The 26,968-nt window shown below is 35.5% G+C and overlaps 1 protein-coding gene and 2 non-coding genes across 6 annotated transcripts in view; all 3 read left to right on the forward strand.

Moving 5' to 3' along the window:
• RTN4 (reticulon 4) overlaps positions 1-26,968 on the forward strand; it is an 80,056-nt gene that overhangs the window by 31,874 nt on the left and 21,214 nt on the right. Inside the window, exon 1 of one of the 4 annotated variants that reach the window (XM_050754628.1) lies at positions 9,795-10,729. The exons of the other annotated variants lie outside the window; for them this stretch is intronic. Coding sequence (XP_050610585.1) covers positions 10,696-10,729 — 34 coding nt within the window. The 5' untranslated portion in view covers positions 9,795-10,695. Of the gene's footprint in view, positions 1-9,794; positions 10,730-26,968 lie in introns of those variants that run through there. 4 annotated transcript variants of the gene reach the window in all.
• Positions 3,069-3,170, forward strand: LOC126934616 (U6 spliceosomal RNA). Its single transcript, XR_007719067.1, has one exon. It is a non-coding gene; the product is annotated as a U6 spliceosomal RNA (small nuclear RNA).
• On the forward strand, positions 6,329-6,436 carry LOC126934612 (U6 spliceosomal RNA). Its single transcript, XR_007719063.1, has one exon. It is a non-coding gene; the product is annotated as a U6 spliceosomal RNA (small nuclear RNA).

The raw sequence follows: 26,968 nt of genomic DNA on the forward strand, positions 1-26,968 counted from the left end.
TCTGATGTTTCCTAGTGATTAATTTGAGGCTATGAATTCATTTACTGTATAGATGGTGATGTGTCCCTCTCATAGCACCACTTCTAGAATTACCTGCTATTCATCAGTCCCTCACTGGTTATGTTAATTTTGACCATCTGGGCAAGATGGGTTCTGATTTCCTTATCGTATAATTACTGTCTTTGTTTCTCCCTTACAGATAATAAGCAGTCTGAGGAGTGACACTTGAACGCATGCAGATATCCCACTCCCTATCAAAATTTGCCCCCTGATTTAGTAAACCATTGATGATTCTTGCTTGATCCAGTCTTTACCATGAGAGTTGAAAAATGATTTTTTTAACCCATTACTCCCTGTACATTTTTCTGTTGACCCTCAGCATTCCTGTTTAAGCAACAGACCCCCATTTCCATTAATGAATTAATTAGCTGATTAATTATCAGTATGAATCCATGAATTTCCATTTTCTTTCCAATGGTTTATGATTCATTACTGAACTTTATTATTTTGGTGGTAAATTATTCCATATTTTGAGGGTTCCTTCAGGTAGGCTCAGGGACATGCAACCTTCTTTCTTTGGGGTTGGGAGGGGAACATCTTACTTTCTAGCCTAACAAAATATTGTAGGCCTGTTTTATGCTGTGTCCCAGCCCTGGAATCAGCAATTTCTCCAAGGATCCCTGATTCCTTTTAATGTAGAGTGAGAGGTCATTTTCATAATAGTGAGGTATTAAAGATCAAAAGCTAGATGCTAGTTGTGGTCATTGCTACTGTGGGGATCTTTTCCATTTTAACCTTTCAGTGGATAAAGCTAGGAAATGCTTATATACATACATACACATAAACATACACACATTCATAAGAAATGAGTTCACACAGATACCTCTGATTCTAATTCATTCTCACAGGTTTTGTTCTTTCCTTATTTCATATTTGTCTCTTCTTTTATAGTGAGAACCCTGATTCCTAAGACCACCAATACATTATTTATATCCAATCCTTTAATACACCTAAAAGAGTTTTAGAATTCTTTTTTTTTTTTTTTTTTTTTTTTTTTTTTTTTTTTTTGAGACGGAGTCTCGCTCTGTCGCCCAGGCTGGAGTGCAGTGGCGCAATCTCAGCTCACTGCAAGCTCCGCCTCCCGGGTTTACGCCATTCTCCTGCCTCAGCCTCCTGAGTAGCTGGGACTACAGGCGCCCGCCACCTCGCCCGGCTAGTTTTTTGTATTTTTTTAGTAGAGATGGGGTTTCACCGTGTTAGCCAGGATGGTCTCGATCTCCTGACCTCGTGATCCGCCCGTCTTGGCCTCCCAAAGTGCTGGGATTACAGGCTTGAGCCACCGCGCCCGGCCTAGAATTCTTTTTTCATATCACTATAATTTTAAAAACTTGATAAAAGAGTTCTGGATTGTTTGCAAGTCCCTACTCCGCAACCCTGCCTAAAGTGGAATGTGTATAGTCAAAAATACATTCTTCACAGATTACTTGTATTAGTTCGTTCTTTTTTCTTTTCCCTCCTTCCGTCTCCCACTGACTAATGGCTAAGATATTCATTTGAAATACAATTAGCTTCATTTGTTTCAGTTCTAGATTTTCTTTCTCCCAATTTTAGATTTTTAACTGAGAATTTTAAAGTGTTGAGAAAAGCTGAATTCTTCTCATTTTACCTGGAAGGGGAAGACTATCATTTATGGAACATCTTCTAAACACAAAGCAGTTTTCACATATTTGTTTCATTTAGGTCTTCACCATAATCTATAAGAAGGAACCATTTTGGCCGGGCGCGGTGGCTCAAGCCTGTAATCCCAGCACTTTGGGAGGCCGAGACGGGCGGATCACGAGGTCAGGAGATCCAGACCATCCTGGCTAATACGGTGAAACCCCCGTCTCTACTAAAAAATACAAAAAAAAAAAAAACTAGCCGGGCGAGGTAGTGGTCGCCTGTAGTCCCAGCTACTCAGGAGGCTGAGGCAGGAGAATGGTGTAAACCCGGGAGGCGGAGCTTGCAGTGAGCTGAGGTCCGGCCACTGCACTCCAGCCTGGGTGACAGAGCGAGACTCCGTCTCAAAAAAAAAAAAAAAAAAAAAAGGAACCATTTTATAGGTGATAAATCTAAGCCTAAGGATGTTAAGTAACTTTTTCAAAGATACGTGGTAAATTATGTAATAAGCACAATGTTTTGAGCTTCTGCCTTGTTTCAGACATTGGGTTAACTTCTTATTTATATTAGTTGTTACCTAGTTTCACAAGAATGAACTGCGATTCCAACCCAGGTTTTGTCCATTCACAGTTATTTCCTGGTTTTGGAATAAGCAGTTATTGTCCTAACTTTAGCAAGCAATCAAGGTGCTGCTGCTTTTATCACACACCTGTTGTGTTGAACCATTAGGCAATGTAAGACATTTCTTGACATCTTAAGATGTCAAGAAAGTTGGTTGCCATCTACATTTTCTAACATACTCTTCCATATGTAGGGATATTGGAACTAGGGTAACATTCTGTTGCTAGTATGTAGAGACTGAAAAACCCTACTTTGGACAACTGCTATCTATTTATGTTAGTAGGCCATTGGTACAGAAAGGTGCTCATGTCTCCTGTCCAAACTGCTGAGATCTTGACTTAATGATAACTTAATATATGTTTGTTGGCTGCTTGTCACTAATGCACAGAGAATATTTTTAGTTCACATTCGAAATATAGATTGTATCTTGCTGAACTATCAGAACTATTGGTAAGTGAAGTGTAAACCGACCATACGTGGATTATTTGTTCATTATAATTAAACTATGTAATATCCAGGATTCATCAAGTAGTATTACCATGATAACTCACATTAAAAGGGCTTGTTTGTCTTGGTAAATATACGAAATTATGCTTTTCAAACTTATATATGTTCATGAATAAGAACTTACATATGTTCATGAATAAGAATTATTTTGATATTCTTATGATTTAAAATATTTTTCTTTATTAAAAAGTATATATAGCCTTTGAGCCTGATGACAGAATTCCAGCCTGGTAACAGAGCGAGACTCTGTCTCAACAAAAAAAAAAAAAAAAAAAGCATGCTTGCTTCAGCGGTACATACACTAAAATTGGAATTATACAGAGAAGATTAGCATAGCCCCTGCATGAGGATGACACAGAATTCGTGAAGTGTTTCATCTTTTTATATGAAAAATTTTTAAAAATGCTTTGGGTGTTTAAGAATATTTGTATATTTTAGATTATAATGTAAGAAGTTAGCACATTTTCATAATTTACTGAATTTCATAATTCAGTAGTTTCATAATTTACTGAAGTACTGTAATTTAGTGAAGTACTGTAGATACTAAGAGTTGATATTTTGTTTAAAATACATTTTTATTGAGCAAATATATTTGGAAAATTTTGATGTAAGTTGGACTTTACTATAATAAGTAGTTAATCTTAACTGGAAGGCTATCAATAGATGTACAGTGTAGCTAAAGTAGAACCTGACTATTGTTAATAAAGGAAACGATTATATTTACTTTTTTAAAAGTGATATTGTTAAATTAGTGAGGATTTATTTAGCGCTTACTCTGGGTCCAAAACAGATTGAAAATAAATATGTACCATAAAAGATAGATACCTGCTAAATATAATGTGGTTTAAAAAGCTTAATTTTAGGCATTTTACAGACCTGAGTTCTAATTCCGACCCTTTCACTGATTTAGCTGTATGACCCTTGGCAAATATTTTAATGTACTCGAGCTTCAATATTTCTGTAATAAGGATTTTTTCTAAGGACTTGATAACTATCAGTGAAGTTAGGGCAACAGTTTATGAAGCAGTCTGATATACAATACACACTCATTGTACAAATTTGAAAAATACAGAAAATCTTTGAGATGAAAAAAATTGTAATCATATTACCCAGACATAATCAATGTTAATATTTTAGAATATATTATTCTAGTCTACTTTCAATGCACATGTGATTTTTTGTTTGGTTTTGAATCAGAGTCTCGCTCTGTCACCCAGGCTCTGGAGTAGCAATGGCGGGATCTCTACTCACTGCAACGTCTGCCTCCTGGGTTCAAGCAATTCTTGTGCCTCAGCCTCTTGAGTAGCTGGGATTACAGATGTGGGCCACCATGCCCGACTAATTTTTGTATTTTTAGTAGAGACAGGGTTTCACCATGTTGGCTAAGCTGATCTCGAGCTCCTGACCTTAAGTGATCTGCCCACCTTGGCCTCCCAAAGTGCTGGGATTAAAGGCATGAGCCACTGCACCTGGCCGCATATGTGTATTTTTAAGAATGTAATAGTGTTTTATGAAATTTCAATCATATTCTATATATTGTTTATAAGCTTTTAAAAACTTGAGTGATGTCTTATATAATGCAAACATTTCCATGTCTTTAAATATTCTGCTGCTGATTTTTTTACTTAGTGTTCCTTAGTATGGATATATTTTAACCAGTCACTTTGCTATTGTTGGACCCTTAGATTGTTCCTTTGTTATTGATAATGCTGTTAACCTCTTTATATTTAAATATGTTTTACATATCCCTGAATTATTTTCCATAAATTAATTCGAAATAAAAACCTAGGTTAGTGGGTATGAGCATTTATAAGGGTGTCTACAAAAATTGGCCACAAAAAAAGTTGTACTAATTTTTACCCTTATATCAGAATAAGAAAACACCCATTTCTCTACTTTCACCAATTCATATTGTTTATTTTTTGATAGATAATATTTTTACATTATACAAAATTCAGAAAGTACAGTCACAGTCAGACTTCCTCTCTCTGTTGTCCAGCTGCCTAGTGCTCTTTCCTAGAGTTACCTGCTGTGACTTGTTCCTTAAGTATTCTTCCAGACAGTCTGTACTTGGTATTTTTTTTTTTTTTTTTTTTGAGACGGAGTCTCACTCTGTCACCCAGGCTGGAGTGCAGTGGCCGGATCTCAGCTCACTGCAAGCTCCGCCTCCCGGGTTCACGCCATTCTCCTGCCTCAGCCTCCCGAGTAGCTGGGACTATAGGCGCCCGCCACCTCACCCGGCTAGTTTTTTGTATTTTTTAGTAGAGACGGGGTTTTACCGTGTTAGCCAGGATGGTCTCGATCTCCTGACCTCGTGATCCGCCCGTCTCGGCCTCCCAAAGTGCTGGGATTACAGGCGTGAGCCACCGCGCCCGGCCTGTACTTGGTATTTTTTAAAAGCCTTTTACCAGTTTGATAGGTGCAAGTAGTATCTTGCTTTTTTGATCTTTGATTATTAGTGGATGTGAACATGTTGGCAGTTTATTTTTTCTGTAATTTGCTTGTTCATACTCTGCCCATTTTTAAATTTAGGTGTTCATTTTTTTCTAAGAGTTTTTTACATATAAAGGTTGTCAACTCTTGTGTTAGTTTTCCCTCAGTTTTCTAAAAGATTTTTAGTTTACATTTCAGTGGACATTTTCAGTTTTCACAAAGGAAAATACATTATTTACTTATAGTTTTAATTTTACACTTAATTCTGATCTATTTAAAATTGACTTTGGATTCTGATTAGAGATTATTTTACCCCACTTATTTTTTTGGTGTTAGAGTTGTTTTCCTATTCCCATACTCTGATCTAGCTCCCTAGTGCCAGGCAACAATCTTATGGAAAAGCCAGAAAGTTAATGTTTGCCAGATTGCCTTCCATGAATTGGACAATCAACTGTAGACTATGGGTGTTGGTGCCATCTAGTGTTGTAGATGGAAAATCAAGTCTGTGGAATGATTTATAATTGACTGTGGAATGAAGTCAGTTGGCCAGAGAAATTTAGTGAGCTGTGAATATTATTTTGCACTAACAGGTGAGCTGAAAATTTTTATAAACAAATTTGAATATTGACATCTTGTACCAAATCAAACAAATGCTTTCATCATACTACTGTAAACATTATGAAATGACCTTAAAGATTCCCCCCAAACCTGGATACTTAAATGAAGACATTAAAGTTTAAGGAGATCTGTTTAGAGCCTAGTGACTATTTGAATTCAGAATTTAAAGATGCATGCTTGAGGCCCGGTGCAGTGGCTCACGTCTGTAATCCCAGCACTTTGGGAGGCTGAGGTGGGCGGATCACGAGGTTGAGAGATCCAGACCATCCTGGCCAACATGGTGAATCCTCGTCTCTAGTAAAAATACAAAAATTAGCTGGGCTTGGTGACATACACCTGTAATCCCAGCCACTCCGGAGGCTGAGGCAGGAGAATCACTTGAACCCGGGAGGCAGAAGTTGCAGTGAGCTGAGATTGTGCCACTGCATTCCAGCCTGATGACAGAATTCCAGCTTGGTAACAGAGCGAGACTCTCTCTCAAAAAAAAAGCATGCTTGTTTCAGCAGCACGTACACTAAAATTGGAATTATACAGAGAAGATTAGCATAGCCGTTGCACAAGGATGACACACAGAATTCATGAAGTGTTTCATATTTTTATATAAAAAATTTTTTAAAATGCTTTGGGTATTTAAGAATATTTGTATATTTTAGATTATAATGTAAGAAGTTAGCATATTAGTTTTCATTAAAAGTGTCACTTCCAGTTTATGAATTATTAGTATTCATTTTTGGTACCTTATGTTAAGTTTTTTATGAACTTCAAAATGCTCGTTTTGCTGTTTTAACTTGTACTGTCATTCATTTTCTAGACTAAAATCTTTTTCCAGTTCTTAAGATTTAATTCAGTAATGTTGAAGTGCTGTAATTTAGTCCATAGAGGGCATTATATTACAGCGTATGGTAGGGTGTTAAAAATTAACTCATTTCAGTAATGAAACATGTTAATATCATACCTTTGAGTAGCTCAGAATAGTTAAAATTTGAAATAAGCTTAAAACAACTGTGTAGCTATAATTGTTTCTTTTTTTTTTTTTTTTTTTAAATGCCTGTTTTCTGTGGCTGGAAAGTAGAAAATATTTTAGCTTTCAAGAGCAGTATACATAAGCAGTGTCTTAACTTTCAGAGTAGCATTTTCAATCCAAAAGATTGCTTCTTTCCCACCCTCTTTCCCTTGCATCTCTAAATATTGTAAAGGCAACGAAGCAAAACAAAAGCCTGAGTTTTTCTTGGGTGCAGAAGTAGAAAGAAATGGAGAAGGAAGAATGTCTTAGAATAAGAGCTGGCTGGGGTGGACTTAACAACTGCATAGTGCTGCCTGTTCTAAAATCTAAAATACAACTTTCTACTGTCTGAAATCTCGCCAGTTAGATACCACCACCCCCCATCCCAAGAAAAAAAAAAACCCCACCAGAAAACATACACAGTTTCTGAGGTCATAAAAGAGTTTTTTGTTAGTAGGAATTGATTTATTCATGTAATTTTCCTACTTAAGAGGTAAGTGCACTAAGGAAAAGAGAGTTTGGTTTGAGATGTGAGCAGAGAAACCATGTAGGTAATTTTAGAGCATATTACCCTTTGGAAAGACATTATGGATATGTACTTGGGGAAGTTTTCATCTTTGATTTTTTTTGTCATGCTTGGGAAAAGGGGATACTGGGGACATGGACATTGAGGAGTGGGAAATTGCCAAATATGAACTTTGAACAGTTTATTTCAAAAGTTCTGTGTAAAGCTGATTTTGAGTTCAGGAAAAAGAGGATGCTTTCCTCCTCTTCTCCCCTCCACACACACACAATATGAAATAGGACTTAGAATTCATACAACACTTTTATTGGCTTGCAGTATAAATAAAGGAGTTTTCTGTGGCCTCTCCTTTGTGAGCCTTTGCTTTTTAGAGAAAAGAGGTTCTTGTATCAGATAATCAAAATGCCATTCTGCAAGTTGGGACATATGTGCTCTACTTACAAATTGTCCTTGAAAGAAGTTTTAATTTTTTAAAAAAGTTATGTGGTTGAAGGAAAATAAAATAAATGAAGATAAGTTTTTAACAGGTTTATGTCCTTTCTTTGACTTGTTAAGTTGGGGTTCATTGTGGAGTAGGACCATATTACCTATGCATATGTAAATTTTTCTCAGCTGGAAAATAATAGAACTATACAGCAAGGACAATAGTTTGTGTATGAGAGGGGGGCAATTCTGTTTAGAAAGATTGGGTTATTGCCTAGAATTAAATGACTTAAAATATAAGCTTTCCTAGATGTGCCTTACTTGTCTTGTTGTCTCTTAGTTTGATTGTTATTTTTAGCATACTGGTAAGTAAATAGCACTTACATAGTGCCTCCTTTTTGTCAGGCAATGTCCTTAAAGGCTTCTGTTTTAGTAGAGATTATATGATTTTCACAATAAACATAGCCCATCTAGCTTTACATCTTTTAACAAATTTGTGTCATACCAGTTTTTCAGATTTAAGCACTTTTTTGCTTATCTTGCCAAACTTAAAACAAGTCTAATTGAAAAACTTCATAAGAAAGAACTGGGCAAAACGTCAATTGATTTCCACAAGCTAGTTTTCCTTGTACACTGACAAAGCCCATAAAAATTAAAGAAGTAGATGTCATTATGTAGGCTGAAATGTTTACTAAACTTCAGGGCTCCTATTTTGACTTTTTAATCTGCCAGAGGTGCTATTAGGTATGTTTAATGTTTAGATGAGTGGGTATGTTTTATTACACATTCGTGCCCCTCTCAGGCTTTTTTCTTTAATTGTTAAGCCAAATCAAGTACCACAGAAGATACAAGTAGTCTTAAGTGCCGAGTAACTTGATCACAATAAATCTTTTTTCTTCTACTAGTGAAGTAATCTCTGACTTGAAAATAGTGTTTTAATACTATAGTTGAGTATTTTATTCTAATGCTAGTTATTTATTGGCTTTCAGTTTTAAGGGACTTGTTATTAGAAAATTAGTATTTTGTATTTACTAAATAGTTAGAGATTCTGAATGTTGTGTGAAGAGGCCAGACATTTTCAGGCCATGATATGACTTGATGACTGGGTTCTCAAATATCACGTTATGCAAGGGTTCAGCGAATAAAGTTTAAAGTTAAATATTAACTTGAGCTGAGAATACTGGGCTCTTTTAAAAATTACTTTTCTTTATTTATGTTTGGAGTTAGAGAGGCAGATAGGGAAATAAATGTGTCATTGGTATTCAAGCCACTTCCTTTTTCCCCTCTCATTTTCCTAATTTTAGTTCTTTCTATGTTTAACTCTTAGATGTTTTTAATTTTTGTGGGTACATAATAGGAGTGTATATTAATATCAAGCCACTTCTGATATTAAGGATTTTGCAGCCCACAGATAGCAGGTTCCAAAAAATATCTCTATTTCATTGTAGTTATACAGTCTTAAGTATGTATTTTTGTACATAGGCTACATACCTTACAGTATTTTTGCAAATTCCTTTTTAAAATATTTGAGCTGCTCTGTTACTGCCTTTTCTGCTTAGGTGGATATATGTATCAGGTAAATTGATTGTGGAACGTAATTAGAGACACTGCATTGGAATGAAAGTCAGTTTTATAAAGTTGAACACAGATTTTTAAAGTGCTGTACATAGATTTGTTTTTATATTTTTCTGTAAAATTTTAGGCCATGTGTGGTGGCTCATCCCAGCACTTTAGGAGGCTGAGGCGGGAGAATTGCTTGAGCCCAGGAGTTTGTGACCAGCTTGGACAACACAGGGAGACCTTGTCTCTAAAAAAAAAAAAAGTGTAAAAATAAAAAATAAATTAACTGGGCATGGTGGCACATGCCTATGGTGACTGAGGTGGGAGGATCGCATAAGCCTGGGAGGTTGAGGTTGCATCATGAGCCATGCTTGCGCCACTGCACTCCAGCCTTGGTGACAGAGCAAGACTCTGTGTCAGAAAAAAATAAAAAATAAAATTTATAGTTTGCTTTTATGTCATTTTCTCATGGCAGATAGTATCATTAGCCCGTGAATACATCTCCTCAAGCTAAGAATCTATTTATAGTGTCTGTAGTGATACCTAATAAATAATGAAAGATTGAGTTGGAGCAGGTGATGATTAAGAGTAAGTGTATGTTTGTAAGTCTCTGAATTTCCGTAATTGTAAAAGGAAAAAAAGATATTAGGAAGATTAGGTTGCTAACATTGAAGTCTGTTTTCTGTTCAAGTAATATGTTCAATAAACATTGCTAATTTGACTTATTTTCCGCTTATCCCTTCATAAGGTGCAAAATGCTGAATGTTTTATGTCTTAATAAACTTAGGAGCAATTAAGGAGACATCATTTCACGAGCTTGAAATGTAGGCTATTACTATTTGATCAGTCCGTTTTTATCTTATCAGGTAACCATCAATTTTAGAGTTTCAAATGAAAGTGAAAACCAGTAGCATAATTCGACCATGTGTTAAAAAAAAGAAAGAAAAAAACTGCATATGGCTTTAAGTGCATTTCAAATACATTCAGTGGTTAGTTCTAAGAACAACCCTTATTTCCTTTCTTTTGGTAACCTGCCCTCTCCCTGCAAATGTAGCTCCATTTGGTATGAGCAACAAGGCAAATGCCTAAAACAATCAACAGTTAGAAGGAAAGCATTAATGCTGGAGTATTAGTAGCCTAGTTACAGATTGCACTGCGTCAGACTGTTCCACACCCAGAAGACGTCAGGTGACTTCAGTTCTGCTGCAGTTGTGCAGCAGAGGAGACTGCAGACTTCGGTTGAGGAAACGGGTATTTCATGTCTCAGGGAGTAGATTTGTGCAGTTACAGCTTTTCTGTTGGTATGCATAATTAATAATTGGAGCTGCAAAGCAGATCGTGACAAGAGATGGACGGTCAGAAGAAAAATTGGAAGGACAAGGGTATATCTGCTTTTTAATTTCTTACTCAGTTTTTATATGTGACCACTAATATATTTCTATGTATAAGCCTTGGAATTTAGATATTTTGGATTAAAAGTGAAACCACTGAAGAGTTGAAGGCTAAAGGATTAAAACAGCTATCTCACGTGTTTTTACATTTAGTTGTATACCAGAAAATGTCATGCTGTTCTGTTTCACTGGCATTCGGTTTAGTCTTTTCAGTCCTGCCGTTTAGGTTCTGTTCTCTAATCTTGCACATTGTAAACAGTATAGATCTGACAGATTTCATTTGTTCGTCACTTGGATGTGGTAAATATACATTGCTGTTTCTGTATTTTGTAGTGACATATTTTCCGTGACTATTTTAAACAAACCTTACTTGGTGTAGTTGAAATTCTGTGCAAAGGTTTGTAGGTAGCAAGATACTGTGTTTGCAGTAAGCCTCTTTTCTTTGAAAATCTGATTTGAACCTTTAAAATTATTACCAACTTTCTTTTAATCAGATTATATGCATCTTGAAATCATTCAAATTATACACAGTATGATTACACAGTAATTTTAAATGCATGTCTATATTTAAGTCACTAACCTTTGTCCTTGTAATGACCAATGAGTGATTTTGATCCCTTTTCCTCCCCCTTGAAAGCCCAGATCCTTTCAAATCTCAGTGGATCATTGTGTAAGAATTTAAGCCTGTAAATGGCAAAATGTTGACTAGAATGAATATTTAAATAATATTTTATTATGTAGATGGTTAAATCTACCTTTTTTTTTTTTTTTAAAGAAGGTGGTAGGCTGTATAACCACTTATAATAAATTAACTTAAAATTATTAGAGCTATTTTTAAGTAGCTCCAATAGACATTCTACATAAGCAGTTTTTTTCCTGGCTACATTCAAGTTTTATAATTAAAAAAATTATTTCCTTCAAGCAGGATTGGCAACAATATTTCTAAAAGCAGTATGTAGAGCTAATTACAGTAACTTTTACAATATCCTTTTAAAAATTTGTTCAATAAGGATGTGGGGAAAAGGTGAATTTAAGATTGAGATCATATTGAGACATTGGTAAGATTTTATGGTTGCAACTTATAAAACAGTAGAAAACCAAACAGCTTTGGGTTTTGCCTTTAGGATTTCTTTATATGTGAACCTAAAGAGAAGGATTTTTTTTTATTTCTTCATCCTGTTAGCCGTTACAGATTGATGAATTGATATATGGTAGCTTTTGCTAAGTGAAAATGATACAAATGATAATACAGTAAACACAGGCCTTAAAAGTAGGTGAAAAGTCATATCAGGGCTCATTCTGCAACTATTAAGACTCTATTAATAACTTAAGTCTTAGATCATTAAATAACATCCTAAGTTCTTTGTTAAAGTAATTTAAGGGTATTATGAGACAGGAGAAATTAAGATCCAGTGTAGTTCATATTTTTTCCAGAGATGTGTTTGATTATTTTTAGGTACCCAAATGTAAAATTGAATTTACTCCTGAATATCTCTGGGGAGCCTCACTTTGTAAGTGGAATGGCCTAATATTTTTTAGTACTTGTCTGGCTGTTTTGGTCAGTAAGATTAACTTTGCCTGTTTTTCTGATTCAGTGGTGAAATTATGTTTTAGTATTTTCTCTATCAGCAGCCAATTTTAATATTAGAGTAATATTAATTTAAGGTTACAGAGTAAGAGTAAGGTTTAAATTGGAAATCACAGAAGTTGGAAGCTACCATGGAATGAGTTCTTCCTCAAAAAAAAAAAAAAAAAGAGTTTGATGGCAGAAAAAGGGCCTAATCTAGGGTCTAGGTAAATTTTTAAAATATACTTAAGCATTTTTCTACTGCATTCTCCCCCTGACCACCAGTATAGCATAGTGACAGATTTGAGAGAGATGCTCTGATTTCAGTGTTCTTTAAAAGGTGGTGTACACACACCACCGTGCGTGCGTGCGTGCTGATTAACTGGTATTTAAGATATTTAATCTTTCAGGCTAAAAGTGTTATTAATAATTTGTATTGTTTTATATATTCATATTTTCTTTAGGAGGATACTTATGACAAATGACATTTACATAGTATTTGATTATTGGGGTTATATGAGAAATTTTGAGTAAGGCAGTCGGAAGATTTTTAGGAGCTCAAAATAGGAAGGAATGGGTAGGCCTAGGGATTTGGATGGGGGTAGGAGAATGATATAACCACTAAAAAGCTGTAGTTGAGACAGTAAATAACTTTCTGGGTAGAACAGAATATTTAGGACAGGAGTTGAAAGGTAAGATTGGTGTAGTCAAAGAATGTAGAAAATTTCGATGATCTAGATTAGGTTTCCTCATCCTTCTCTGTAGATGAGAATCATCTAGTGCTGCTTAAAAATGCAGATTCCTTAGGTCTTGACCTACCAAATCAGATTTTATAGGGCCTGGCCATCTGCATATTAAGCATCCTGGTGTAATTCATGTTGTTGGGCAAATTCGGGAAACAGTGATCTAGGGTTTAAGCCTTGTTTCTGATATATTTTGATTTTGGCTAGAACAAGAAACTTACCCTTTTTGGTCTTAATTTCCTCGTTTGCATGCTGTCCAGGGTTCCAGTTGAGAGGTTCTCTGGTTTTAGGGAAAAGATACCCTGGGCCAGGCCGCAGAAGACACTGAGTTTTGGATTTCATTGTAAAAGAAATAAAAAGGCTTTGGAAGTTTTAAAGTAGAGAATGGTAAATGATAGCAGTTTTGAAAGACTGGTTTAGCGTGCCGCGTAAGATCAACTGGGGGAGAATAACCTATAGCCACACCAGTTAGGATGACTGTAGTTGTGCCCAGATTTAAAACAGATAGGCTTGAATGTGGCCTGAAATAGGAAGGAAAAAGAAGTGGTAGATTTGAGAAATTCAAGGAAGGAATACTTGGCATTTGGTATAGATTTGCAGGACAAGGATGAGGTATAAAGACTCAAGGGGCAACATGAAGTTTGAATTAGAGTGAAACATTGGCAATGACAGTCCTTTAGTATTAGGAGAAATAAAGCTAAAATAGAAAAGATGCCAAGTTGGGTTTCAAACACTTTGAATTTGAGAGTCAAATGCAGAGGGAGGCAGGTAAATACTGTGAGGCGATTGCACTGAAGGAACTGACTATTAAGAAAGGCAAGCCTAAAACCTATGTTACGGAGGTCTGCGGCATCAGGGAAGATGAGGAGTTATAGAGCAGTAAAAGAAGCAAGATAGTATAACTGATACTAAGGGGGGTAAGAATTTTCAAGAAGGAGTGGGCAATTAAATACTTAGAGAAACTGGTTAATATGAGGGAGAAATGGATGTGAATCTTTGAATCTTGTTAAATTTTAAAAGTAGGTGCAACACTATTCTTTATTGTTACAGTACTCTTTGGATTTGTCAGTTAATGTGCCAGAGGTGACCTTCAAGAGAAGTTTCTTTCTGTAGGATAGGGAAATAAATGTTTCTAGCATTAAAACTCAATGTAATTATATCTCAAGACAAACTAGTTTTGGACTGTTTCTGCAGCATACTTCCGCGTAGAGATTCTTATAGGACTCTCTGATATTGTGATAAGCTACTTTACATTTTTTGAAAGCCTTGAGTAAAGCTCAAACTGCCATTTTGGTAGAGAGGAGCAGGGGTCTTGGTGTTTGAAATGCCTTACTTGGGAAGGCCAAAAAATACCCAACAATGGAACTTTGGCATTAATTAATAATTACGGGGTCTACTGATTGGAAGGGCTCTCCTTTCAGTTCTAAACTTGGTTAAAACTGAATATTTAGGCATTCATTAGATACATCTTCTAGATCTTGGGTTAGTAGTGCAGCACTACATAGGTATGTGTTATAGAGAATTTAGAAGGTAAATAGAAAAGCAAAACTCACATCACATAGAGAATGGTTTTTGGGGCATCTTTTTAACAGGATAATGTGTGTTGGGAGGGTTATGTGGTATATTTTATTCTGTAGTCGTTTTCTCCCATTAAGTGGGGAAATAACTTTTATTTTTTAAATACTGTACATTATTTTAATGACTACAATATTTTAATTCCATGTAGTTAAATCAGGTTATTGCTAAAGTTTTGCAAGTACAGGTTGAACATTCCTAATCTGAAAATCTAAAAGCCAGAATGCTCCAAAGTCTGGAACATTTTGAGCACTGATGTGATGCCACAAGTAGAAAACTCCACCCATAAATACTTGACACAATCTTTGTTTCATTCACAGAATTATATAAAATACTGCATAAAATTATTTTCAGGCTATGGGTATAACATGTAGATGAAACGGAGTGAATTTCATCTTTAGACTAGGGCCTCAATCCCAAGATACCTCATTATATATATGCAAGTATTCCAAAATATTTCCAAATATTCCAATGTATTCTAGTCCCAAGTATTACAGGAATACCTCAACCTGTAGAAACAATGCTGAAATGATTATAACTGAATATGTCTTTGTTTCTATTCGTGATTACTTGCAAATTTCTGGGTTATGTTATTTAGGCTTTGGGTGCCTTCTACAAAACTCTCCAGAAAGATTGTACAAATTATTTTCATTAGTGAATGTGAGTGTCCATCATGGATCTCTGGCTAAGGTTAAATGTATGTATTCCTTTCTTACAGTTTTTACTCTAAGATAGTTATTTTGTCAGTGTTAACTCATTAAGTTACTTGATAAGAACCAGCTTTGTATTGTAAGAATGTGTAAGCAGTGGGAGCAATGGTGGAAATACCCTTTCAATTTTATTTACTCAAGTCTGTGTACTACTAATCCTTACCAGGACCCATAACTGGTCTTTCCACTAAATTATATGTGTCACAGCCAAATTAAAATTACTCTTCCAAAATGTAGCTCTAATCATGGCACTTAAGGGATTTACCTTTACTTACTTTTCAAATGAAGTTTATAGTGTCTATCCTAGACGTTTAAAAGGCATTCCATGGCCTAGCCCCAACCTTTATAATTTCATCTCTCATTACTCCCTGTCTCTAGCCACATTGAAGGACTTGTTCTCTAAACATGCCTGTTCTTTGCCTTTGCTTGTGTTTTTCTCTCCACCTTGAATACCCTTTCTTCCCATTTCATTTTGCTCAAGTAGTCCTTACAAAGGACTTCTCCTTGAGGTGTTCACTAAGCCTCCCTTAGTGAGGGGAGGTAGTTCAGTGTTCCTCACTCCCATCCCTCAGTTTTCACTTTGTACTTTTTTCCCCCCCAAGGGAAGGGCATAAGGGGTCTCATTTTGTACTTTCTATTGCAATTATTTATGCATAAATATCTTGGCTCTTTTTCCAGCCTCCAAATTTTTTTGAAGGCTCACAACAGTGGTGGCTTCATCACTGGATCTTCTGATTGACTTGGTGCAGCTTCTCAGTGAAGGGAAAGACTGAGAACTCCATTGTTCAGCCAGGTTTACTTCTGGCCTTAAACCCACATAAATTTTTGGAAAATGTTAAAATATGTTTTCAAGTGGGAGAAATTAGAAAAAGGATTTCCCCACTTCTCGCCTTCTTAAAGGAACAATTCAGCAACTTAAGGAACTTCTGTAGATTCAGAATTTTTAGAATATTCCTGCAGATAAGACATTCTATTAATCATTTATTCCAACTTTCTATTTTACTGATAAGGAGACCAAGAAAACGAGAGATTTAAATATTTATCAGGCTATCACAGGACCATGCCACTGGTCCGTGCTGGCATGAAGCCTTTGTTTTTATCTTATAATTTATATTTGCATTTATATAATTTATTCTTGAATAACCAAAGAATGAAAAGTATATAAAAGCTAAAATGGCCTATGTTTTGATATTTTATTTGTGCATTGTCTAGTTGTGGCATGTTATTGAATGTCATATACTTCTTTCGTATTGTCCTCACTGCAATAAAAAAGGCAGGCAGTTGTCTGTCACACTAATCATGGAAGAAGGTAGGTGAGGTTAGTCATTTAGTACAGGTATTGTCAAAAGGTTAAACCTAGTGGGAATTTCCTGGGCCAGGAGAATAATTTCTTTTCGTCTTTAAGGATTGGATTACATGCTTGGATGTAGGCAGAATATCTAGGCAGAGAATAGAATTCTTAAATTTGTTCTCTGGGTGTCCCCCAAGTTCCCTTTTTATTTACAGCCATCTCAGTATCTGCAGGAGATTATTTCCAGCCCTCCACTGTGCGTCCCCCCACACCATGGATACCAAAATCCACAGAGGCCCACGTCCCTTATATAAAATGGTGCAGTATTTTCATATAACCTACGCACATCTTGCTGCATGCTTGAGATCATCTCTGAGTTACTTTTTACAATGTAGATAGTTGTTACATTGTTCAGGGAATAATGACAAGAAAAAAGTCCATACTTGCTTAGTACAGATGCAGTCATCATAGGCCTAGCTACATTTTCCCATCCACAGTTAGTTGAATCTGCAGATGTGGAACCCACAGATAGAGAGGGCTGACTGTATTCATTTGGTCCCATCTCTTGCTAGAATTTGGGCTGAAGGATGATGATTAATTTAGGCAGTACTTTTCTTTGCATCCTTGGAGCAGTGATCCGACACCACGTTTATACTTATTTCTCTGCTCTATCATGAATAAGGCTGACATATTACTGAGTCAGCCACTTAAAAAAAATGTGTGTGTATTTTTTTTAGTCTGCTTCATGGCTTTCAAGTTTGTTTGATTCAGCTGCCCCTTAGGCATTTGACGTATTATAGACACTAAAATATTTTGTGTTGTCTTTCTTCAAATACTATATCACTACTATATTCTATATAACATTTACTTATGAAGCTCAATGCAATTTAAAAACTGAAAAATTATCAAATTATCAAATATTAATGATAATTATTTGTACTGTTCGTTGATTCGGTGAACATATATTGTGTGTACAATAGTTATATAAGGTTATGGAAGAAGAAATATAACTGATTTACTTCCTAGTGAAGTTCATTCTGTGTTTTGAACTAGTAATTTGCTTTGAGCTTTCCCCTCCCCCAACTCTAGTATATTAAGCTTTAAGTTTCTAGAGTTAACGCCATTTCGCTTTTGTTAGTAGAAAATAGGATTTTGAGCAGTAACTTCCTGTTTCTAAGACTTGGTGCCTACTTATTTTAAGTTTAGATGCCAGTAAGAAGGAAAATTTAAACTACAGTAAATTACACATTGAACCAGTTTATTTTCTAATTTTAGGTTTCTATTTATGTAGGTCTTGATCAATTCCAATAATTTAAAATAATAACTACATGCTTATCAAAATATCAGAAATACAGACTTGTCATAGGAAAAGTTCTCATTTTAACGTTCTTTGCAATTGAAAGTCGTTGAAGTGAGTGCAGGTAGGGAGAGTCATGTATATCCAACATACTTAAAGAGAAGATACTTAGCTTTACCTTAGAGAAAATGAAATTAAAGGTAGGATTGTTCTGTAAAGAGAAAATTATCATGGTTTAGGAAAACTAGGAGTGAGAAACTAGAACTGTTTTCTGCCCTTTTTTGTTGTTTTCTCCTAGTAAAGCTGGAAATAGAGTCTAGGATTAAGGGAAATATTGAAAACTAGATGAACTAATGAAGTAAACTGGTGAATTTAATTATAAATGAAGCATGTGTGGTGTTATTGAACTTCACTTTTCTCTTAGAGAAATTCATATTATCCTTAGAAGACAGTAAACAGCCGTAGGTAGTTTTTATGTTCCTGCAACATATTGAGGCATTTTCTACTTGAAATATAGGAAAAAGACCACTGGCAGGGCCTTGTAGCTCATGCCTATAATCCCAGCACTTTGGGAGGCCATGGTGGGAGGACTACTTGAGCCCAGGAGTTCGAGACCAGTCTGGGCAACATAGGGAGGCCCTGTCTCTACAAAACTTTTAAAAAATTAGCTTGGTGTGGTGGTGCATGCCTCTGGTCCCAGCTACTTGGAAGGCTGAGGTGGCAGGATTGCTTGAGCCCAGGAGGTCAAGGCTGCAGTGAGCTATGATGGTGCCACTCTGCTCCAGCCTGGGTGACAGAGGGAGACGCTGTCTTACAACAACAACAACAACAAAAAGAATTTGATTGACTTTATCTTGGCACATAAAAACCAGTAACTATGAAAATAAATGTATTTTAGTTCATTCTTAACATAATTTAGTTTTTAATCACAGCTGTGCATAAAGTTTTAGAATAAACGGAGGATGAATCAGGTTTTTGGGATTTAGGGGAATGTAATTTTTGCCACAAAATTGTATACTAGCACAAAATGGCTTCTTTCGCTTTATGATTGAATTTCACAGTGGATCATTTATAATGTCCCTTCACAAAAAATGTTTAGTGGTTTAAAGGTGTACTTTCCCGGGAGCTCTTCCTAATCTTTTGAAGTGAGGCTCTGTTTTGAAATGCCTTGTTGGACTGTCAGCGGTTCTCCAGCGTAAAATTCCATCATTAACTTTGTGGAATTTCAGGTTAATAGCAAGATTTGCAATTGTGCACTGTTGATTTGGGTGGTTTTATCTGACAAGACATTTAGGTAATGAGTGAGGCTGGATGGTGAATTTAAACAGTAAGGAATATTTATGAGCTTGGATTAATTTTGAAGATTACTTAGCCGATGTTTTCTTATGAAAATTTTCTTTCGTATGCAACTTCATAACTTCAGGGACTCATTTAACAATACTAAACTTGGGTAAGAGAATCTTGTACTCCTCAAATATTGTTGGTTACTAGAGAGCTAGAAATACATATTTTTTAAATCACAAACCATCTTTTAGTTCATATTATGTGGGGAAAGGAGTATGTGTGTGAAAACGCAGTGTTTAAAACTATTTTAATTGTAAAGGCCATTTGTTCTCTGTAATAATAAGGTTCTATCCTAGGTGTAGGATTGGTTTTTTTATAAAATGAATAGTAAACATTGACTTAACTTCACATCTTTATGTTTGGCTTCTATTTGCTGGAGATTTTCTAGAAATGGTATTTCTCTTTTCGTTATATGCTTTGTCAAGTTTATTGCTTATTTAAAATTTTTTATATCATTCTTAAACTCACCAATGTCTTTTTTATCTATTTTTATAGTTTTTATGTATATGTAATTACATATGTAGTTATAGTATACATTTATTATTTTTAAGGTGAGAACAGTTTTGATTGCTTCTAGAAAACAATTTAAAGAAAACATGGTTTATTCATATTGAATCTCTTAATGAAATTTATTGGTCTCACCTATAACTCTACTCGTAGTGTTAGTACATTGTGTCTCTTGTCTCAATTGTTTAAACTAAGGTAGAAACAGCACTTGGTATTCTCAAGTAGGCTAAAAAGCAAACTTGAGTATTAATATAGTCTTTTAAATACAAAAGAGTGATATACAAAATATAATATTAGTATAGTCCTTTAAATACAAAAGAGTATAATAGAGTGAGACCTTCATGGTCAGACTTGAATTTCAGTTTGTAACCCTACACAATTTATTTAACAATATGTTTACATTACAAATATACAGATACATTTGCATCATATATGTAATGCAGATAATACTTTTTAGAGTTGTTGTAATTGGAGGTAATGTATATACAATGTTCTCAGCACACTGCATTGCTCAGACTGGGAGATTACAAAATCATTGTAGAAAGGGGAAGTATAGAAATTCTGCTGTTTGTTTATTGTGCTATTTGTTTATCATGTAAAGTGTTATTTTCTTAGGCACGGTGGTTCAAATTCACCAAAGCACTGTAACGTTGTCGAAGTAAGATAGGAAAGATTTAGTGGAAGAGACAAGGATCTGAAATTTTGCATGTATCTTTTAAAAAACTCTAGTTAAAGGAACAGGAGAGAGCCAAGAGAGGTGCTGGTTTGCCAGGTATTTGGATGAGATACTTTTGTAGCAATAACAGGTACCCATGAGCCTGAGACTTGCTAATTGAAACCTCTTTAGATATACTTTCAGAGAAAGTTGAATTTACCTTTTTTAAAAAATCAGGGCTTAGCTAAGCATCACATTTAATATTTGATTGCGTTTCTTGTCCTTATCTCTTGACCTCATCTCTTACCTCTTGAGCTTTAGTACCTTTATTTAGTGTGTTCAGTTCACCAAGCATTTCCATATGTGAAATTTACAGTTTAGCTTCAAATACTTCCTTAGGTGGGTATTATTTTTCTAATTTTACACGCAGGGAAACAGAGATTACATTATCTTCTCAGATCATATTGATACTAACCTGAAGGAAGAAATAGGACTCAAAAAAAATAGGACTCAAGCTCCTCTTAATGTCTTTATGAAGAGAGCTAAACTCTGCACAGATCCTTTTTCAGGTGAATGCTTACTGTGTTGAGATAAAAGCTTACTATTATGTAAGTACTAAATTTTCAATTCTGAATTCTAATTACTTTTCCTGGCATTTGGGAAGAATTTGATTAAGGATTGTGATTCCTAATAAATATGTAATTATTATAAACATTATGGTTGTGAAAAACATAAAATTTTAATACCATTCTAATATTTATATATTTATTTCCTATTTAACTGCCATTCTCATTCCTCACCTGGCATTATTAAAGAGAACTTAATATTTGCTTTTGCTTCAAAAGTAGGTATTTTTTTTGCCAGCCATTCCCTGTCCTAGTATTTTTAGGAACAGCCAAGCCAGTTCAACTCCCCCCTGCCCCGCCTTCCCAGACAAAAGCTCTTTAAAATTGAAACCTGACTTCGGGCTATTCAAAGAAGAACGTAAGAATTTGATTTGAGTTAAAATGTAATTGGATGACTTCTGCATGTAAGGCATGCACAATGCAGGCTGACACTATTTTTAGCTATGGCAGATGACATTTATGATTACCAAATGTAGGCAACTCTTCTTACTGTGCATTGAGCGAGAAGTTTTTATTTTAAAGAAAAAATTTAAGTGTACTGACTTATTTTGAATTAAAATTTTAGTTTGATAAAGATGCTATTACACAAAACAATCATTTTCCACATTTTTATCTTGGAAACAAATGTTGGCAAGGACTGCAGAGCATTAAATTTTTTCTAAACTACAAGGGTTTGTTAAAATTGATGAGCATTATTTTTAGCAATTCATAAGCATTCCCCCAAAGTTATACATGGAAAAGTACTGCTAGATTCATCTCAGATCTTTGAAAGGATGTTTAATGAACATTTTATATGAGTAAGGTTGAGGCCACAGAATAGGGTTACCTTGTATGATTAACCCTTTATTCTGCAGTATAGGAGACTTGAGGAACCATGAAAAGTTAAACTTCCCTTATATAAACTCTTTGTCTTAGTTTTGGTTTTTCAAAAATAAGGAGCCACTAAAGTGATTACCGAGGAGTCCAAAATTAGCATTTTGGTGATCCTGTAGTTCTTATTGAAAGGTGTCCTTTATTTTAATTTGAAAATTAAATTAAATTTAAAATTTAATTTGAAATTTAAATTTCTGTTCTAAAAATAATCTGGCTGCTATTCAGACAATGCAGCAAGCATTAATGATGTAGGTAATGGGAATATAAAGATGAAAGGTATTTATCAGTTTTCCGGGGTCTAGTAAGGGGAGACAAGCCTGCAAAACAGTGTTTTCTTTTTTGTAAATTACCTGAAAGCTTTTTTGTTATTTAATAAATGTAGACATCTGAAAATAGTGTAAATAAAATAAATGTTAAGTCTAAAGCATAGAAACATTTTTTAAATACATCAATTAGAATTAGTAACCTGTCATAAAGTATACATTCATTCTAATCAGTCAAGTGGTATCTCATTGTGTTTTGGTTTGCATTTTTGTAATGACTAAATGATGTTGAGTGTTTTTTCATGTGCTTATTGGCCATTTGTGTATCTTATTTGGAGAAATGTCTATTCAAACCCGTTGTCTATTTTAAATTGTTTTTTACTGTTGTAAAAGTTTTTAAATATATTCTGAGTACAAGTCTCTTATCAGATCATTGGTTTGCAAGTGTTTTCTCTCATTCTGTGTGGTATCTTTCCACTTTCTTTGTGGTGAAAGTTTTTAATTTTAATGAAGTCCAATTTATCTTTTTTTCTTTTGTTGTTTGTGCTTTTGGTGTTATATGTAAGAAATAATTGCCTAATCCAAAGTCATGAAAATTTACACTTATTTTTTTCTTAAAGAGTTTTCTGGCTGAGTGCCGTGACTCATGCTTATAATCCCAGCACTTTGGAAGGCTGAGGCAGGAGGATTGTTTGAGCCCAGGAAGCTGAGGCTGCCTGCTTTGGCACCACTCCACTCCAGCATGGGCGACAGAGTGAGACCCTGTCTCAACAACAATAACAACAACAAAAAGATAGGAAAGAAAGATAAGAGTTTTCTAGTTTAAGCTCTTAACTTTGACTCTTTGAGCCATTATGAGTTAACTTTTATATATGATATGAAGTAGAAGAATCCAACGTTATTTGTTTTGCTGTTGGATATCCAGTTGTCCCAGCACCATTTGCTTAAAAGACTGTTTTTTTCTCATTGAGTTGCCTTGGCACCCTTGTCAAAGTCAGTTGACCATAAATGTAATGGTTTATTTCTGGGTTATCAGTTGTATTCCACTAATCTACTTGTTTATTCTTGTGTAACTACTCTACTGTCTTAATCACCATACTTTTTTAGGAAGTTTTGATATAGGGAGGTTCGAGTACTCCAACCTTTGTTGTACTTTTTCAAGTTCTTCTTTATTTTTTTGGATCCCTTATATTTCCATATGAATTTTGCAATTGACGTCAATTTTTGCTAAAAGACAGCTAGGATTGTGATGGTGTTTGTATTTTAGATCAATTTGAGGAGTGTTACTGTCTTAATGTCTTTCAATTCATGAACAGGAGTCTTTCCAATTATTTAAGTCTTCAATTTCTTTCGACAATGTGTTATTTATAGTTTATATGTCTTAAAATTATTTTCACTGTATTCCTAAGTATCTTATATTTTTCTGTGCTATTATAAATGGAATTATTTAATTCATTTTCAGATTGTTTATTGCTGGTGTATAGAAATACAATTTTTGTATATTGATATTGTGTCCTACAGCCATGCTGGACTCTCATTCATTATTTCTAGTAGCTTTTTTGTGGATTGCTTAGAATTTTTTAAATGTATACAGCAGGCCCTCATATCATTGTTTTGTTCAGTGTTGTTTCGTTACAATGTAGATGAGGAAAAAAAAGCAATTCCTGGCTGGGGCCACTGTCTGTATGGGATTTGTATGTTCTCCCCATGTCCGCACGGGGTTTTCTCTGGGTACTTTGTGGTTTCTTCCCATATTCTAAAGATGTACACATTAGGTTCATTGGTGTGTGTCAGTTGTCTCAGTATGAGTGTGGGGGTGTGTGTATGAGTGTGTCCTGTGATAGAATGTTGTCCTGTCCAGGGTTGGTTCCTGCCTTGCACCCTGAGCTGTCAGGATAGGCTCTGGCCACCTATGACCCAGAACTGGAATAAGCAGGTTGGAAAATGAATGAATGAATGAATGAATGAATGAATGAATGCAGATTATTGTAAAATAAAAACCCGTAAAGTATACAATAATGATGCAAATGCACAACAATCAATGGTGCAGTGTGAAGGCACTGAGTGATCCTGCCATGTTTGCTGTTTTTGAACTGTGTGGTGGCGGTAGGAGGTGCTTCTACAGCAGTGTTTGCTTTGTAAACATTTGTTCCTTGGTTTAACCCACTACTGCTACAACCACCATCACTGATTCACCAAAAATTGTGTTTTAAAAAAATCTTCCTTAAATGTATGTATAGCTTACATTATTTCAATGTTTAATAGTAGCAGTGTTTTGAGTCTTTAGATTTTTTTTTTTTTTTTGAGACAGGGTCTTTCTCTCTTGTGCAGGCTGGAGTGCAGTGGTGTGATCTCAGCTTGCTGCAACCACTGCCTCCGGAGTTCAAGCGATTCTCCTGCCTCAGCCTCCCGAGTAGCTGGGATTACAGGCACCTGCCAACATGCCCGGCTAATTTTTGTATTTTTAGTAGAGACGGGGTTTCACCATGTTGACCAGGCTGGTCTCAAACTCCTGACCTCAGGTGATCCGCCTGCCTTGGCCTCCCAAAGTACAGGGGTTACAGGCGTGAGCCACTGCGCCCAACCTTTATTTAGAATATGATGATGTTTTTGTCACCAGAAATATGCCATAGAAACTGAAGTCTTAGCCGGGCGCGGTGGCTCAAGCCTGTAATCCCAGCACTTTGGGAGGCCGAGACGGGCGAATCATGAGGTCAGGAGATCAAGACCATCCTGGCTAACACGGTGAAACCCCGTCTCTACTAAAAAATACAAAAAACTAGCCGGGCGAGGTGGCAGGCGCCTGTAGTCCCAGCTACTCGGGAGGCTGAGGCAGGAGAATGGCGTAAACTCGGGTGGCGGAGCTTGCAGTGAGCTGAGATCCGGCCACTGCACTCCAGCCTGGGCGACAGAGCGAGACTCCGTCTAAAAAAAAAAAAAAAAAAAAAAAGAAACTGAAGTCTTGTTTATATAAATTAACCTATGGTAAATTGGTTTTGTTACATGTCATTTCACTTAAAGGCACAGTTTCCAGGAAGCTATCCTCAACATTTAAGTGAGGATTTACTGTATAAGATCATGTTATCTGCAAATAGAGTTTAGTCTCTTCCTTTCCAACATGGGTGCCTTGTATGTCTTTTTCTTGGCCAGTTGCGCTGCATAGCACCCCCAGGACAATGTTGGACCAGAAGTGGCAAGAATGGATGTACTTGTCTTGTTCCTGGTCTTAGGGGGAAAGATGTTTACCATTTAGTTTGAGGTTAGCTGTGGGTTTTTTTAGATGATCTTTATCAGTTTGATAATGTTCCCTTTTGTTCCTGTTATGTTAAATGTTTTATCTTGAAAGGGTATTGGAGTTAGTGAGATGCTTTTTCTGTGCGATGCTTTTTCTGCATCTATTGGGATGATCATGTGGTTTTTGTCCTTATCCTGTTAATATGGTATATTATGTTGATTGATTTTCGTATGTTGAACCAATCTTGTATTTCTGAGATAAAGGCCACTTGGCCATGGTGTATAATCTTTTTTGTATGTTACTCAATTCAGTTTGCTAGTATTTTGTTGAGGATTATTGCGTCTGGATTCATAAGGGATGTTTATCTGTAGTTTTCCTTTCTTGTGATGTCTTTGTCTGATTTGGTATCAGGATTGAACAAACTTCTAAATTAACTAATGAATCTAAATTAATAATTCTCTTGTTGACCATTAGAAGCAACAGTATTTGAATATATTTCTCAGAAGGGATTTTAGTAAAGTTCTATACCTCCCTCCTATTGAGAATCAATTATCTTGGATAAACAATCTTTCAACTTTTTTTTATTAAAACCAATTTGAGGAAACTGTAAGGGACTAGAAATTTTGTTGGCAAATGTCAATTAAGTCAGCCACACTGCTAGCAACTAATATTTTTTCATTCTTGCAGCTTCACTAACAATCTCTTCAGCTTCTTTACAGGAAAAGATTGAAATTCTTCTGTACTTTGCACAGTGGGGTTGGTGGCAGTGTAGATTGCCTCTCAGATGTTCCTGTTCTAGGATGTATTCATTTTATCTTATGTGTGACTATCAGTGCCTAGTTGTCTCATTTCTCTTGGCTGTTCTTCCCTTTTTTTCTTCTCCAGTGCTCTAAAGGGTCTGATGGCTCCACTAGAGCATTCCTAGTGCTTGTTTCAGTGTGTCTGTTGTGATACCTGCTTTGAGCTCTCTCATGCAGCTGCTTACATATTTTTATGCAGTATGTGTGGGCTTACGCATGTAATTTTCAGAGCTTTTCCATTTATTGAAAAGACCTTGTTCCTAGGAACCATAAGACAAGAGGAAAGGAAGTGGTAGGTTAGGGTTTACTGTACTTTCTTAAAGTTAATTTTATTTAAGGTTGTGATCATTGAGTACTGCTGGGCCGTATACATGACTATTCTGGTATCATCAACTTTGGGGAAATTGACCTGATTCAACCCAGAACACCAGAATCATCAACTTAAATACTCTAGAATTTTAACTTGTCAGCTGGATCCAAATATTTATTAAGCTAACAGAGAGGGTGTTCTTTTTCCAATAGGAAAGCCTACTGTGAAAAATAACACTCGTAAGATTCTTTAGTAGTACCGAATAGAAACAGAATAGTGTGATTTTTTTCTGATTATAGTCATGATTCATACTTGCCAATAGAGTGGGACCATTTCAGATGGCACAGAAAAGAATAAAGCAGCAAGTAAAACTCACTGATATTCCCGTTATGCAGAGAAAAACCCTGCTTAGTGGTTATCCTTTCAGACTTTAT

Source organism: Macaca thibetana, chromosome 13 (assembly GCF_024542745.1).
Source record: "Macaca thibetana thibetana isolate TM-01 chromosome 13, ASM2454274v1, whole genome shotgun sequence".
Taxonomy (NCBI): Eukaryota; Metazoa; Chordata; class Mammalia; order Primates; family Cercopithecidae; genus Macaca; species Macaca thibetana.